The sequence below is a fragment of the Peromyscus maniculatus genome, chromosome 11 (genome assembly GCF_049852395.1).
Source record: "Peromyscus maniculatus bairdii isolate BWxNUB_F1_BW_parent chromosome 11, HU_Pman_BW_mat_3.1, whole genome shotgun sequence".
NCBI lineage: Eukaryota > Metazoa > Chordata > Mammalia > Rodentia > Cricetidae > Peromyscus > Peromyscus maniculatus.
The window spans coordinates 81,340,354-81,355,844 of NC_134862.1; the positions used below are offsets into that span (position 1 = coordinate 81,340,354).

The 15,491-nt window shown below is 51.2% G+C and overlaps 1 protein-coding gene across 1 annotated transcript; it reads right to left on the bottom strand.

The window, feature by feature from the left end:
• Positions 1 to 2,409: 2,409 nt before the first annotated feature.
• Positions 2,410 to 4,300, bottom strand: Nhlh1 (nescient helix-loop-helix 1). The gene has a single exon (XM_006990590.4). The coding sequence runs from the start codon at positions 4,292 to 4,294 to the stop codon at positions 3,893 to 3,895; it is 402 nt and encodes a 133-aa protein (XP_006990652.1). The 5' UTR covers positions 4,295 to 4,300; the 3' UTR covers positions 2,410 to 3,892.
• Between the last annotated feature and the right edge of the window lie 11,191 nt (positions 4,301 to 15,491).

Here is a 15,491-nt window from a genome sequence, read left to right on the forward strand (position 1 = left end):
CAAAGGTGCTGGCCATGTACAGTGGTGCACTCTTGTCATTCTAGCCCTGAGGAGACTGGGGCAGGAGGATGGCAAGTCAGAGGCCAGCCTGAGCTACATGATGATACCTGGTCTCAATTTAAAAAGAAAAATTAAAAATTAGAGCCAGGCGGTGGTGGCACAGACCTATAATCCCAGCACTAAGGAAGCAGAAGCAGGCTGATCTCTATGAGCTCAAGGTCAGCCTGGTCTTCAGAGTGAGTTCAAGGACAGCCAGGGCTACACAGAAAAACCCTGTCTTGAAAAAGAAACAAAAATTTAAAAGGAAGGCAGGGAGGAAAAGACATAAGGATGGGGGTGTCAGGGGGAGCTGGACCCAGGGATCTTCCAGGGTCCTTCCAACACTGGTGTTTTGTAGCTCTTAGATTTTCCTGGCCTCAGTTCAGCCCACCCTCTTGCCAGGCTCTGGGTGTAGGATATTCCATTGAACTCACAATGCAAAAGAGAAGGCATCAGATCTTAGGAGTTCCTTTCCAACTCAAATCCAAACCCCTCTTGCTAATGGCTTTCTGTAATCACCCTTCAGGTACCAGAGGATGTCTCAGCATGCCCTGCCCTCTGTTTTTACGTTCAGCCGTCTTACACGGCCCTAAATTAGGAAAGGTCCTTCCACAGTCTCTAGCCAGCATTCCATCTGGAGTGGGAATGTTCTCTAGGTGTCTCTTTATAGACTCGATTCTCCAGCCCCTCTGCTTGGATTCCTCTTTCTGGGGCAGGTGATTCTGAGGCTGGACAGCTCCAGGTACTACAAAAACTGCCAAGTTTTTCTCGGAATTAAAAATCTATCATCCCGTAGCCTCTACTCAGTGGTCATGGTTCTAACTTCTGGAGCCACATAAGACGTCCATTTTTTGTTTCTTCATTTAATATTTGAAGATGAGGATGGTTTTACCTCTAAATCTACTTTTTGCTTGCTTTGGTTTTTGAGGCAGGCTCTCACATATCCCAGGGTGGCCTCAACTGTACCTGAGGATAACTTTGAGCCAACTGCCCCCCCCTTCGAGTGCCAGGGGTAGAGGTGTGCAGCCAACCTCTTTTATACAATGCCAGGGAGGCCCAGGTTTCCATGCATGCTAGGCATGCACTTTACCAACTAAACTGCCCCCAACTATAATATATATATATATTATATATATTATATGTATATATATTCTAGCCCCTAAATACACTTTTATCAAGAGAGATATCCTTCCTCCCACACACATACACCCAGACCCACCTCCGGGCCCCGGTGGTAGAGCATTTATTTACCTACAATGTGTGAGACCTCGGGTCCCATCCCCAGCATCAAACCAAAAATAAAACAAAAGCCCCAGATGTGTCTTCTGTTTTCCTTGTAGAGTGATCTCCAGACCTTTCGCCTTCCTAAGCATGCAATGGGCCTCTGTTTTATCAGTGTTCCTGTTTAAAAATAGGAGGTCCAAAAGAACACCACCTGTCAGGCTGGGTCATTTTAGGGAGGCCAGATATCACGGTGAACACCTGTAATTCCAGCACTCGGGAGGTTAGCAGGTGGAAAGGTCTCAGTTAAGATTGTCCTAGGCTGTGTGCCAAATTTAAAGTCAGCCTGAGCTACATGCGGCCCTGTCTTCCATCGACCCACTCATCCCCCAAAAAGAAGCCATATCTAAATCTGAGTCTTAACTGTGTCCCTAATAGCTGTGTGGCTTTGGGCAAGGTGCTCTCTGACTCTGGGCTTACACATCTGATACACTGATTTATACTTTGATTTCAGGATCTGATGCCAGCTCAGCACCGCTTCCCCCTTCGGTGTTTTCGGGCAGGAGCTCAGGCTAGACTTGAATCGGTGACTGCCTGCCTCAGCCTCACAAACCCAGCCAGTGAGCACTCTATTTTGTTTTTTAATCCCTTTCCTCACTCTCTCCGCATCCTGTCCTCCCTCATGCTCCATCCTGTATCTAATGCTGGGGAACACAGAACAGACAAAGTCCTGAGGTTTCAAGTAATGTTGACCTAAGCCTGGAGATGATAAAAGAAAAGGCAATGCCTTGATTTTATACCATGGCTTTCTCCATCAGCTTGGACCTACAGACACGGGTTTCACTTGGGTTCTGTTGGGACACTCAGCTGCTTTCTCTCAAGACCATAGTGAGAAGATCTGAAAAAGAGAAAGTGTCACTCAGTGAACGCTAAGATGGAATTTCTGGTAGGGGACCTGGGGCCTATGCATGACCTCTTTTCCCTGTAACCCCTCTTCTCTGTCTTCATTTATTTACCACACGAAGCTTTCCTGATAACGACACTCTGAAGAGGCTTCAACGCCTGGGACCCTCGCTATCCACCTTCCGCAATCTTCAGGCCAGCTTCCCAACACAAAGGAGCCACAGCCATATCTGGTACTAGATCGAGGTCACTTTAATTTTTGTTTTTGTAAGAAATTAGGAATGCAGCCAGAGAGAGACTTACACACAGGACACCAGACACAGATCCGGGGGCCTGCTCTTGGTGGTATTGGAAAAAGCAGGGCCGATAAGAGGAATGGAGATGGATAGATAGGACTGGAGTGGGATTGTCAAGGGGTTGAGAGAGGGCACCCAGAAGGGGAGGGGTTGGGGAAGGGGCACTGTTCCAGAGGAAAGGGGGTGGGAACAGATGGAGCTGAGGAAGGGATTCCCCACACATACCTGCATTGGAGAAGGAGCAAGAAAAGGAAAGAAGTTACCAGGGAGAAAGGAGGGTCCCAGCTTGAGCTAGCTGTGGGGAGCCTCCCTCATCATACCCCAAAGTGCATAACTCAGTAATAAATAGTAATATTTATAAATAAATAAATGAATAAATACATAAATAAATACATAAATAAATAAATATCCTTGTAGAGCTAGGAGTTTGGTCTGAGGGTGGATGGAGCCTAGAAAAGCAGTGAGTTCATTTCTTCTACAGGGATTCTAAGGCCCATGGACTCACGGGCTACAGCGGGCAGGTGGGGCTCAGCAGCATGTGCGGGGCGCCTCCCTTCCCGTGGCAGCTTAAGAAAGGAAGGGGGGAAAGTGTAATAAGGCCCTAGAGCATGCACAGGGGGCAGTAGCGGGCATCCCCTTGTGTCTGGGGGAGGAGCTGATGGTGTTTGCATGTTTTCAAGGTCTGCTGGGATTGGAAGCAGCTGCTGCTGAGTGCCCCACCCAGGGCCTGGGCCTTCTGCACGGTGCCCTAGGCTGTTCGAAGATGTCATTCTCATCCCAGGACTGAGGTTTTCCTTTTTCTAGCCGCCACCGGGATAAGGGAGAAAACTGAACTGGCAGAAGGGAGAAAGGGACAGGGGAGTGGCCAGACCGCTCCAAGAAGGCAAGGCACTCACTACCAAGTAAGAGCTGAGGTCTGTATAGTCTAAGCCTCAGGAACAAGGTAGACAAGGAAAGGCCGACGTTTTCTATAACCCCTGGCTGCCCAGGAGTCACCTCACTCATCTCTCTGTGTCCCAAGAGCCCATCCCTCCCCCAGGCATGGCTAGAGAAGTCTGGGACTAAGGAACCCACTACCCTCTCTGCCCCTTCTGAAGCGGAATCCCACCATTGCCAGAAAGAGAATCTGGGTCTAGCGTCTCTGAAAACTTGGACATAGGGCGCAAGAGGCTAAGGCTAGTTAATCCAGCAAGGACTCCATCCTGACCAGTCTGGCAAAGCGGCTCTGACCAGCTAGGCCCTAACAACTCTCTGAAAGAACCCATGAGAACATGCCTGGGTCAATGAAAAGAAACTGGCCTTCGGGACCAGAGGCGTAAGCCTGGTCCTCTGGGATGGGAAGGAGATGGCCATTCTAAGTAATGCGTGGTGACAAGGAGCTCAGGAGTGGCCCCGGGAGGAGGGGAGAATCCAGGGCCGGGGGCGGGCTGAGTTCAGACGTCCAGCACGTGATTCAGGTAGGAGATGTAGCAGATGGCCAGACGCAGGATCTCAATCTTGGAGAGCTTCTTGTCTGGGGGCAGAGTGGGCAGCAGCTTGCGCAGCTCGGCAAAGGCCAGGTTGAAGGCTTCCACGCGGATGCGCTCCCGCGTGGCATGAGCCGTGCGGTACTTGGCCGTGGCGCGGCGCCGGCGCCTGCGCTCCTCACGGCTCAGGTGCTGCAGGTCTTTGCGGCCCGACTCTCCGAGCTCCGAGCTCCGGACCTGGCCCACTCCCGGATCCCCCGACCCAGCACCATCCGGGCCCGGCCCGCCCCCACAGTCGCTAAAGCCCGACTCGGTCTCCGAGTGGGTGGGAGGCAGGTCCAGCTCCATGGTGTCGGAGTTGAGCATCATGATGAAAAGCCCCCGGCCTAGTGAAAACCGGATCACCTCCCTATCCCTCCCTCCCTCCCTCCCTCTCGGGAGCTTGAAAACGGGCTGTGGGAGAGAGGCTGGAAGGGCCTGGAGTGCTGGGGTCTGCCACTGAGCTCAGGGAAGCAGAGTCACTTCAAGGTTCCATGGTCAGGATTCCAGCCTGGAGCCTGAAACAGAGGAGGAGAATTAAGAAATGACCGCTGAAGGGGTGGAAGAATTGACAGCCGAAACTTGGAGTCAGGGTTGTCCAAAGCTAGAGAGCCCAGCGGGTGGAAAGGAATGGGAGGAAAGGAAAAATAGAGGAAAGAGAAAGTACTAGGAAAGACCCGGTAGGCAAGTTAACACTGAACAGGAGAACTGAAGACCTAAAAGCGCTCAATTCCTAGAAGAAAAATGAGGGAAATCTGTCGAGACATTGGACTTGGCAGTTATTTCTTGAATATGAGAACAGAAGCATAAACAAAAAGAAAAATTCTCCATCAAACTTAACTGTAGTGCATTAGGAACAATTACCACAAGGAAAACCCAACCTATGGAGTAAGGAAACGGTCACAAACCATATATCTGATAATAAGTTAATATCCAGAGCATATAAAGAAGTTCTTAGCCAGGTGTGGCAGCATATGCCTGTGCAACCCCAGCACTCAGAAGACTGGGACAGGAGGATTGTGAATTTGAGACTGGATACATAGTGATACTCAATCTCAAAAGAGGAAAGTCCGGAACAACCAAAATAGTTCATATCCTAATTTTAAAACGGGAAAAGGACTTGAACAGACATGTGTCCAAAGATGATGTACAAATGGCCAACATGATTATGAAAATACATGGCACATCACTGATCACTAAAAAATGCAAAATAAAACCTCAGTGAAACATCACCCCACATCCACTAGAGACAGATAATGTAAAAATCTAAAACTAAAACAAAATCAGTGTTGGCAAGGATGTGAAGAAATAGGGACCCTTGTTTGTAGGATTGTAAAGTGGTACAACTGCTATGGAAAACAGCCTGGATGGTCCTCAAAAAAAAATTGCAACTGGAAATACAGTTATGCTCTAGCATTCATGAGATATTGACACACCCATGCTCACTCATAACATTTGAGCTTGCAGAAGCAGCTCAAATGTTCACCAGTGGAGGAGTGGATGAAAGAATGCAAATACGATGTATACATAATAGACGATGAGCTTTGAATAGGAAGGGATTCCTGTCATACTGCAACACTGATTAAACCTTGAGAACACTATACTAACGACGTAAGAACGCACACTAAGACAAGTACTAAGACTCCACTCTTTAAGTTTCTAAAGTGGTCTAATTCATGAAAGCAGAAAGTGGAGTGGTTGGAGGGGGAGGCAAAAGAGAGCTGTTTTATAAGGAGCACAGAACTTCACGTGCACAAGATGAAAAAGTTCTGGAGATCAGTCTCACATAATGAGAATATACTTAACACTCTCACACTCTACCCTTATTTGTTGTGGTAGCAAATTTTGGTGTGTGTGTGTGTTTGTGGGGAGGGCACATAATAAATAAGGGGGAAGGCAGACCAACAGCCCCAAGGGGGGTTGGCGATGACTCTAGCCCTTTCCCAGGAGTGAGGGGAGGACTGCAAAGCCTTGACTTTGGAATCTTCTGCCCCCTTGTTTCTTTCAGGGGAGGGGAAGCCAACGCAGAGACAGGTCATTGTTGAGTGGACTGGGATATATGCAGCTTGGCACAACTTCCTCAACGTCACCTCCATAGACATTAGGTCCTACCACCTTGCCCATGAGAACCAAAGAAAGATATTTCTTCTCCGCACATACTGCTGCATAGGACCAGCAGATCCCCCAGATCCATCCTTAGCACATTTAGCCCCTGCCATTTCATGGCCTCTTGGAAATTCTGCAAGGAAGACTGGAAACTCACTCACAGCCTCCTGCAAAGGAGGACATGGGAAGTTTCTTGGAGCTATCCTTATGGAAGCCAGCTAAGTTTGCTTGTCCCAGAGTCACTGGGTCTCTCACAGTGAGCTCAGCCTTAATAGAAACAGAAGCACAGAGACTCCTTCCCAGTCACCATCCCCGTCATCCCTGGCCCTGGCTTTCCAGCTGACAGACAATCTCACAGGACCCACCCTGGCTTTCCAGCTGACAGACAATCTCACAGGACCCACCCTTTCTCCTAGGCTTGCCCCCACCCCACCACACAGAAGACAGGTTTGAGACTAGAGCCGTTATTAAGCTCTTGGGGGAGGGTAGGGGGGGGGACGGACACTAGACCACCAAACACAACATAACAAAAGCTGATTAAAGCTGAAATTATGAACATCCTATATATTCTAGGGTCCAAAGAAAGAAGAGAGGAGAGAAATTGTGCGGGGTGGTGGGAGAACATTTCCCAGTACATGTGGTGTCCCTAATTCCCCACTCCCAAGATGGGCCGGAACCAAGAGTTCAGCCTTGGGGTTCCCAGTACATCTACCACAACTGGATTCTCTCCCTGTCCAATCCCCATGTTCCTGCATCCTCCATCACTCTCTGATGCCCTCCCTTTCTCTCTCCTGCTCCCCATCTGTCACAACCCATCTCCACCTGCCCCTCCCTTCTCCCCACCTCCGCTCCCGGCAGCAGCCTCTATTTCCCCATCAAGTCTTTCCTCCACGTCTGGCCCCAAAGTCTCAGGCTCCAAGGAGGAAGGAAGCAACAATTCCAAGCATCCAAGATAGGAATCCCGACCCGACTTCCTCCACCTGCAGCTGACCGAGGCTGCACAAAGAATCCAAGAGAAGTCAGAGAGAGAGGCAGAGATTGAGAGAGACCCAGCTAGGGGAAGGTTCTGGGAGGGGACTCAAGCCAGAGGTTGGGAGTGGTGTGCCCACCCTTCCCCAGCCCATAGTTTCCCCTTACCTAGAAGGAGTCTGCCAAAGGATCCAAGCTGGTGAGTGGGGGGACAGTGTAGAGCGCTCCCGCCTCTTCTGGCTCCTCAAGGGTCATCTGTCTGCAAAGTTGGTGGCCAGTTTCTAGAGCTCTTAGGGACAGCTTGTTGTGGCTGAACGGGCTTCAGGACAGAGGAGAGGGGTACACATGGTGGAGACGTAGGGCCTAGGCAGAAGGGGTGGTCTTGGTCAAGCACTGGAGTCACTCACACTCATGCTCACACTCATACACACTCACAGACACATACACACACCTGAACTGGCCCAGCCTTATGTGTGTATATATATGGAGATACACACACACCCCCAGCTCTCCATTGGCTGGCCCAAGCAGCCCCCTCATCAATATTAAACAGCCAGGCCAGGCAGTCATTGGCAGAGGGATCTGGGAACCCCTTGGGAGCTGGGGGCGGGGGCTGGCCCTGAGGGGGGCGGGGAGTGGGGGAGCGGGGACATCTGTTCTCCATGCATATTTCATAAGCAAGAAATAGAGAGCTGGGGAAGGGGTGGGGCTGGGGCGAGAGCCAGGGCAGGACCACAGATGAACCCCCTCAGTCTCCACACTGGAAGTAGCAAGCAGGGCAGAGAACTGCAAAGAGGCTGGATTTAAAATAGTTCCACTCTGAGTCCCACAGAGTGGCTCTGACTGCCCCTTCTCCACATCTCCCTTTTCCTGGGAAGAAGGCTCTCCCTAGCACTAACATCGAAACTATGAAAAGACTAAGAGGCCCGCCAGCACTAAAATGTGGAAGAGGACCGGAAAGTCCTCCCCGTAAGTTCTCATACAGACAGTATTCACAGCTTGTCGGACTGCTTCTCACTACTGTTCAGGTCCTAGCCCTTGTCATGCTGGGACTCAAGCACCCTGACAGTCTCTCTTCCAGGCCCCATTTTCCCACCTACCCCATCACCAGGTCAGGAGTGGGGTCAGATTCCGGATAGGGACAACCCCCCCCCCCCCTGCTCCATGGGGAGTTCTTCTAGACTGGCTAGCCGGAGCTGATTCACAGGGAATCAGAGGCTTGGGAAGAAAGCAGTAGGAGCTGATAGGGGGAGGAGGAGGAGGAGGAGGAGGAGGAGGAGGAGGAGGAGGAGGAGGAGGAGGAGGAGGAGGAGACCCAAGCAAGGCAAATGGAGATTGGAAGGGCTCTAGGAGAGGAGGGCAGGGCAGTCCGGGCTGCCTGAGTATGCAGCCCATCAAATGAGCAACAAGAAAAGTAGATACAAAATCATGTGCAAATGAGCACTGATTAAGTTCACATCAACAGCTCAGCCGCCTCCAGGGTCTGTGCCTGTGCATATGCGTGTGTTTGTGTCTGTGTGGGTGTGTGTGTTGCAGGGTGGCCTGAGAGGGGAGCAAGTTTCTGGGGCCAAGGGAAGCACAGAGAAGCAGTGGGCTGCGTTTCAGCATGGAAATTCCCCCGTGTATTCAGCTGTGGGATGGTTTCCCTTGAGCCTCAGTATCAGAAACAAGTCATGGCTGGGGGAGGCTCCAGACCCAGTGAGCGGCAGCAGAAGGGGATCGGTTAGCTGGAGGACCAGGGACAAGTGATGACCTTTGAGCCTCCATGTCTTTTTTTTTTTTTTTTTTTTCCTTCAAAATAGGGTAAACTGTAACTGTTTAGGTTGCCATGGGGATCAAGTGAGATCATGCTTGTAATAGCGTAGACCCTAGTAGGAGCCCAAGCTGTGGGAGGGAATTGCCGCTTCAATGTATCTTCTCAACCTTTTCTGGGCTTTCTCCAGGGTGAGGCCTTCCCAGTAGGGAGTCCTATAATTCCTCCCCAAGCTCACCCTCCTCTCCCCACCCCCAGGCCTGGGAGGTGCCAACTCCCACCTGGGCAGGCCCAGACAGGTGCCCAGGCGCCAGCAGATGGGCTGAGCTGGAGGGGAAAGAAGGCCTGAGGAGGGGGTGGGGGGGCAGGGGATCAGGTGGCGGCTTGGTTCTTGCATCATCATTGCCATGGTGCTGATTAAAAACCAATCTCCACCTAATGAGCCCCCAGCAACAACAATCCTACTTCCCCCACCCTCCGGCCCTCCAACCCATCCAAGAAATTGGGAGACTGAGACTCAGAGGAAGTGCCATGGGAGAGATGAGAGAAGATAGGGAGAGGCAGAAGGAAATGATGAAGGAGGGAAGAGGGGATGCTGAGACATGGAGGAGACACAGAGGAGAGGGAGGATGTAGTCACAAGGTGACAGAGATGTAGAGGAGACAGAGAGGCCAAGAAGGAGGGAGGGTGGGGGCCAGGTTGCCACGTCTTTGCAGCAGGTGGAGATGCAGGATAAGAAGAGATAGAAACTTGGAGGGGAAACCTGAAAAGAGACTGTTATGGAGCTTCAGGGATGGAGGGACATTCTCAGGGGTGGGGTAAATGCTAATCTGAGAAAGTCTGAGGGAAGCCATAAGATGGAAGGGAGAGGTAGACATGGAGGAAGCAGAGAGAAGTTGTCAGAAAGAGGGAAATTATGGGCAATACGGTAGGGAGACACTATAATCAAATATCAAAAGGTCACCCAAGTGGGGGGCCCAGATCCCAAAGGGTAAGGCATTGAGGAACACAGAAGCAGAATGTTGAGAGACCACAGAGCCGAAAGGAATGATGGGGAGGAATGGGCACTGGAGGAGGGAGCCAAACTCCTGTCCACAGCCGCCCCCTTGCTGTTCAGCTCGGATACTTTCAGCCCTGCAACCTCTGTCCCGAAGCATCCAGCCCTAGCTGTCCCACGTACTCTGGGGACTATTTCTTCCTCCTCCGCATCTGTCATCTCAAGATCTTAGGCTCTGGGGATCCCCAGTTCCAGGCCTCACTCAGGAATTCAGTTTTTACCTCTTAGGGCACTAGCTGAAAAGAACACAGGCAGGTCATAAAGAGGAACCAATAGCACAGAACCATAGGAAGCACTGTATCTACTGACCCCGGAGTCTGCTGGACCTGGGTCCAGGTCCTTGTGACCTTGGACAAGTCACCCACCTTCACCATCTGTAACACGGGCATAATGTTGCCTTCTCCACTGGGCTGTTGTGATACCCAGTGAAACAATTCGTGGGAGACTGAGTGAACTGTGGAGTGTTCACCCCAATTCTCTACATATGCATGGTGGTTAAAAGGATCCAGGAAGTTTCATTCACATATGTATGTAAGGCAATATGACTGAGGGCAGCTGAGGTGAGCTCTCCATGTTGGGAGCTATGGGTGTGTGTGTGTGTGTGTGTGTGTGTGTGTGTGTGTGTGTGTAATGTAGGGGCTAGCTCCCCTGCAAAGGAAGACAAGAGCAGGCTTTGGGGATGGAGAAAATGATTATACCTCCGTGGCTTATTGTTATTTGCGTTTATGGGCATCCACTTGTTCAGACTGTAGATCACGAATTTCCTGCTATCCTTCGGCAGCTATGAGGTTCTGAGGGGAGGGGGGTTTGGAGGGTAGGTTAGACACACACAGAGGCTGGAGCTAGTCCTTGAGGGTGAGGGGAGGGTCTGGAGAAGCTGGGAAGCAGTGGGCTTGGCAGGAGACGGGGTGACATATGTGGGGAGCCCTGGGGACCCAACCAGGCAAATGGCTGGCAGGGAGAGCAGACAGTATTAACTCTTGCTGCGCCACGCTGCCTGACCCTTCTCGGCGGCGAGTAGCTGTGGTTGAGCCGTTATTCTGTCAGCCACTGGAGATGCGTCGTCGGGTCACGGGAGCCAAGGCAGGCGAGGGAAGCCTGAGCAGGGGCTACTGTCTCCTGGAAATGGAAGCCCTGCTCTAGTGTGTCTTCATCTTCCAGTTTCTGTTCTTGGTTTCCACATGGTCTCTGTCAGTCTGTCTTTCTGACTCTACCTCTCTGTGCCTCTAAAAGGTGACGGCGGCGGGGTCTCCACTCTGGCTGACTACACAATCTGTCACTCTCTGCGCCGCTGCCAGCCCAGCTGGAAGCCCCCCACCCCCTCCAGCACCCAGCCCAAGCCCTCTGCCCCGGGCCCCCTAGGCCTGGTCGCCTTTGTCTCCTAAGGCGGCCTCCCCTTTCTTCTTCCTCTTCACTCACCTCAGAGCCCATCTCCAATCTCATTACAGCCTCAGCCTCCAACCACTGTACCCCCAACCCCCAGCCTTCTCTCTTCCCTCCCCCATCCATCTGTCTTCCCCGAAGCTCTCCTCTTTGTGTCCTCCCATCTGTCGCCACCAGCACTGGGCCTACTCCCCTCCTGGCCACACCCGCCTGGCCTTTCTCCCCTTGGGCTCAGCTCCCTCTCCCTCCCCTTCCTCCTTCAGCCCTACCAGGAACCCAGCTTTCGGAAATCTTGTTTTTTTAGGATGTCCTAATCCCACCCGTCTAGTATCTCTGACTTGAGTTGGGGGAAGATGGAGCTCTCCAGGGTCCCAGCCCCTAACCCCTGAGCAACCACTTAGTTGGGACAGAGGATGGTAACATTGGCTCACAGTTGCATCACCTCAGGTGAATGACTTCTCCTTAGGCCCCCTGAGATGACCCTCCACTCTTGCTCCGTGTTTCCCTGTTTGGGCCCAGGGCTTACACTGCCCTTCTGCCGCGCAGAAGTACCTTCTGGGTTTAAATTCGTGAGAAATAAAAATTTATGCAGAAGCCCACTGGGACTCCCGGCCTTCCAAGAGCTTCAGATTCTCCAGCACAACTCCAGCCTCCCCTTTTATTTCTATTTCTGTCCTGGAGCTCGTTCTGTAGCCCAGGCTGGCCTCGAACTCACAGAGATCCGCCTGCCTCTGCCTCCCGAGTGCTGGGATTAAAGGCATGCATCTATTTCTTTCTTTTTTTTTTTGTCCGTCCTTCTGTCCTTTCTCCTTCCTTCCTTCCATTTCCCCTCCTTCCTCCTTCTCTCCCTTCCTCTTTAATCCTTTTGAGGAAATGATGCCAAATTTATCAAATTTCTCCTGTCCCTGGGCTAGGGGACAATAGTGTCCCTTTCCAGAGTTGATCCTTGTGCTATCCTGAGAGTTCATGAGTTGATCATATTTTCAAATGGCCCTGGCCTCCAGGAGCTTAGGGAGAAGAAAGAGGAGGCTAGGACCCCAGCCGTTCCTTCACAGAGCCAGTGTGGACTAGAGAGAGCAGCCCCTTGTCAAAGACTACCCTCTGGAGCCCAGAGAGGGTCAATGCCCCTCCCCATCTCACACAAGCAGCAGACCAAAAACTGTCCTGAGCTCTTCACACAACCCGAGGCTCCTGTCCATTGACCTCAGCCTGGAGCAAACCCGCTGTCCGATGAACTTGGGTAGAACCTAAGACTGATCTAGTATGGAGCATACACAGGGTTATCTTGTGTCCCATCCCTTCCCTCCGTCTAAACTTTGGAATCTTAAAGAAAAGATGCCACATCTCTTCATGCTTTTACCGTGCAAGGACAAAGCGCCTTCCCTGTGGCTATGCTAAGTAAATGTTTATTACTGCTATGGCAGCAGAGCTGTAAGGCATGTTCTAGTCTCACCTTGGTCTCTCCCTTCTTATATGTCCCTACTCAAGCAGCATCACTCCTCTGGGCTAGTTTCTCCCATTTATCATAACAAATGAGCTGAGCCTCTGGGCATGGTGGCACAGGACCGGTGGCACACGCCTTTAATCCCAGCACTCGGGAGGCAGAGCCAGGCGGATCTCTGTGAGTTCGAGGCCAGCCTGGTCTACAAGAGTGAGATCTAGGACAGGCATCAAAACTACACAGAGAAACCCTGTCTCGATAAAAAGGATGAAGTAGAAGAGGAGGAGGAGGAGGAAGAGGAGGAAGAAGAAGAAGAAAATGCACATGATTTCTAAGGTCTTAGAAATTGTAAGTCCCTGGATGCAGAGTATGGGGAAAGTAATGAGGGAAGAGGAAGATAACACATACATATGAAAACACCATAATGATGCCCATTGCTTTGTATGCTAACTTAAAAAAAAACAACTAGGTGGGGCTGGAGAGATGGCCCAACAGTTAAGAGCCAGTTTAGAGCACTGGCTGCTCTTCCAGAGGACCTGGGTTCAATTCCCAGCATCCACATAGCAGCTCATAACTGTCTGTAACTCCTGTTCCAGGGGATCCAACACCCTCACACAGACACAGATGCAAGCAAAACACCAATGTACATAAAACACAAATAAATAAATTTAAAAAAGAGTAATTTTTTTTTTTTTAAAGTTCACTGTGGCACACTCCATAAATCCTACCACTCAGAAGGTAGAGGCAGGTGGATCTCTGTGAGTTTGAGTCAGCCTATGCTACATAGAAAGTGCCAGGCTAGTCAGGGCTACATAGTGAAACTCTACCTCAAAATGAATTAATTAATTTCCCTCAAAGGCACAAAGTCCTATTGAGTAAGGTGGGATTTTAGCACAGAGCACCAGAATACAGATTTTTTTTTTTTTTTTTTAAATCTTGGACCAAAGGGATAGCTTAGCAAATGAATGTGCTCACCATGTGAAAGCCTGACAACCCACATTTGATTCCTGGGTCCCATGAGAGGAGACAACTGACCTCCCCCCCAAGGCTGTCCTCTGACTACACACATGCTATGGTAACGTGTGAGTGTGCATGCATGCATGTACACACAGACAGACACACACACACACATGAGCACGCTCACACGCATGCACACACACACAAACACACAGAGTAGATATTTCTTTCTAGAACGTACCTTTGGACAGCAAGCAAGATGTTAACAAGAGAAAACAGTACTCCCCTTTATTCAAATAGACTGGAGAAGACACCAGCTGAAGGAAAGCCTCCCGGTTAGACTGGAGGGACAAGGCGTCACAGTGGGTAGCCAGGCTAGTATCGTGGCACAGGGGGTCATTCGTGCACCTCTCTCCCTGGCTTGGAAGAGAAGGGCCAGTGTGAACTGACAAGAGGGGAGCAGGAGAGAAGCTCCTCGGGGCAGAGAAAGGTCTAGAAATGACACATTCCGAAGACACAGGCCTATCCAGGGGACAAAGGAAAACTACGGGATTACAGATCATGTGGCCCCTAAGAGGCTGCAGGCCAGATGGTCTTCGGGGCATAAGGGGTAGCTCTTGAGAGGCCAGCACACTGGTGGGAGAGAGGGAGAGTGTCTGTGGAGGTCATTCTGGGTTCTGCTGTTGTTGGCAGGTGGCGGGGAAAGAAAGAGCGGTGCACCATGGAGCAAGGCGGCACGGAAGGCAGAAGATGAGCGGGTAGTCTGTGTCCTTCCCTAAGCACAGGAAACATCTTGTCCTCTTCTTTTTCACCCACCCCAGTCCCTTGACTCGGCCCAAGCCTCGGTTTCTCTATTTAGCCCCCTCTCTGGTTCCCAGCCACGTCCCCGCTTCCGGAAGCTGCCAGCAGGATGAGGGAGTTTACCGCTTGGTCCGCTGGGAGACCTGTTGGCCGAGGGAGGCGTGGAGCCGGCCCAGCCGAAGGCAGCAGCTGTGCTAGGCTCCCACCAGTGCCAGCACAACACACAGCTCTTCCAGCTCCAACTGGGGGGCTGGCAGGAGAGCAGCAGGGTATATTTCCTATCTCAGAACCCTAGACATGCTTCCCCCAGGGAGCCTGGAGAGAAACCTGGAGACAAATCCTCTCCTCTCAGCAGGATTCTCGGAAAGGTAAACAGCTCGACCAAGGAACAGTTGTTTGAACTGTGAAAACAACCAGTTTCCCATCTCCGCTGGTCTTTAGGCATGTGTGAGCAATAGCCTGCTGGCCAGCGACAAGGAGAGAAAGCCCCCCTTAGGCTTCCACCCCTGCCGGCTCTCTTCTCCCACCCTCCGCTGACTCAGCCACAGCCCACGATCACTTGCAGCTCTGCTCTACACCACTCCACAGTTCTGCCTCCATGAAGACGCAGGGAATTAGTCTCCAAGAGCAGAGGTTCTTTCTGAAGCGGTCCCAAACCACCCATGTGTTGAGCTACAAAAAGTCCACCCTTCGTGGAGGGCCCAAACTCCTTGGCATGCCATCCAAAAACCTTCTGGTGTGGCCCAGCCTCATCACCTCCTGCTTATCCTCATGGTTCGCCCACACTGAGTAGACTTACCACTTCCCAAACGTGTGCCTTCGCTTGTGTTTCTGCAATGTGGTGAATTCTAAATCCTAACCCACAGCCATTCACTGCCCTGAATCCCACCTGCAGCACATCACAATGCTTCTGTTGATCACACTAAACGTTACATCTGGTTTAGATCTGTCTTTGTCCCTCACTCCAACCCTGAGCTCCTCAAGGCTAAGGGTTGCATCTGCTTCATCCCTGTACCTGCTCAGAGTGAATAAAATAAGTAGAGCCGGGCGGTGGTGGCAC

Bases quoted from the DNA above. Each gene is read 5' to 3' on its own strand.
- Nhlh1 (XM_006990590.4), bottom strand. From the start codon at position 4,294: ATGATGCTCAACTCCGACACCATGGAGCTGGACCTGCCTCCCACCCAC.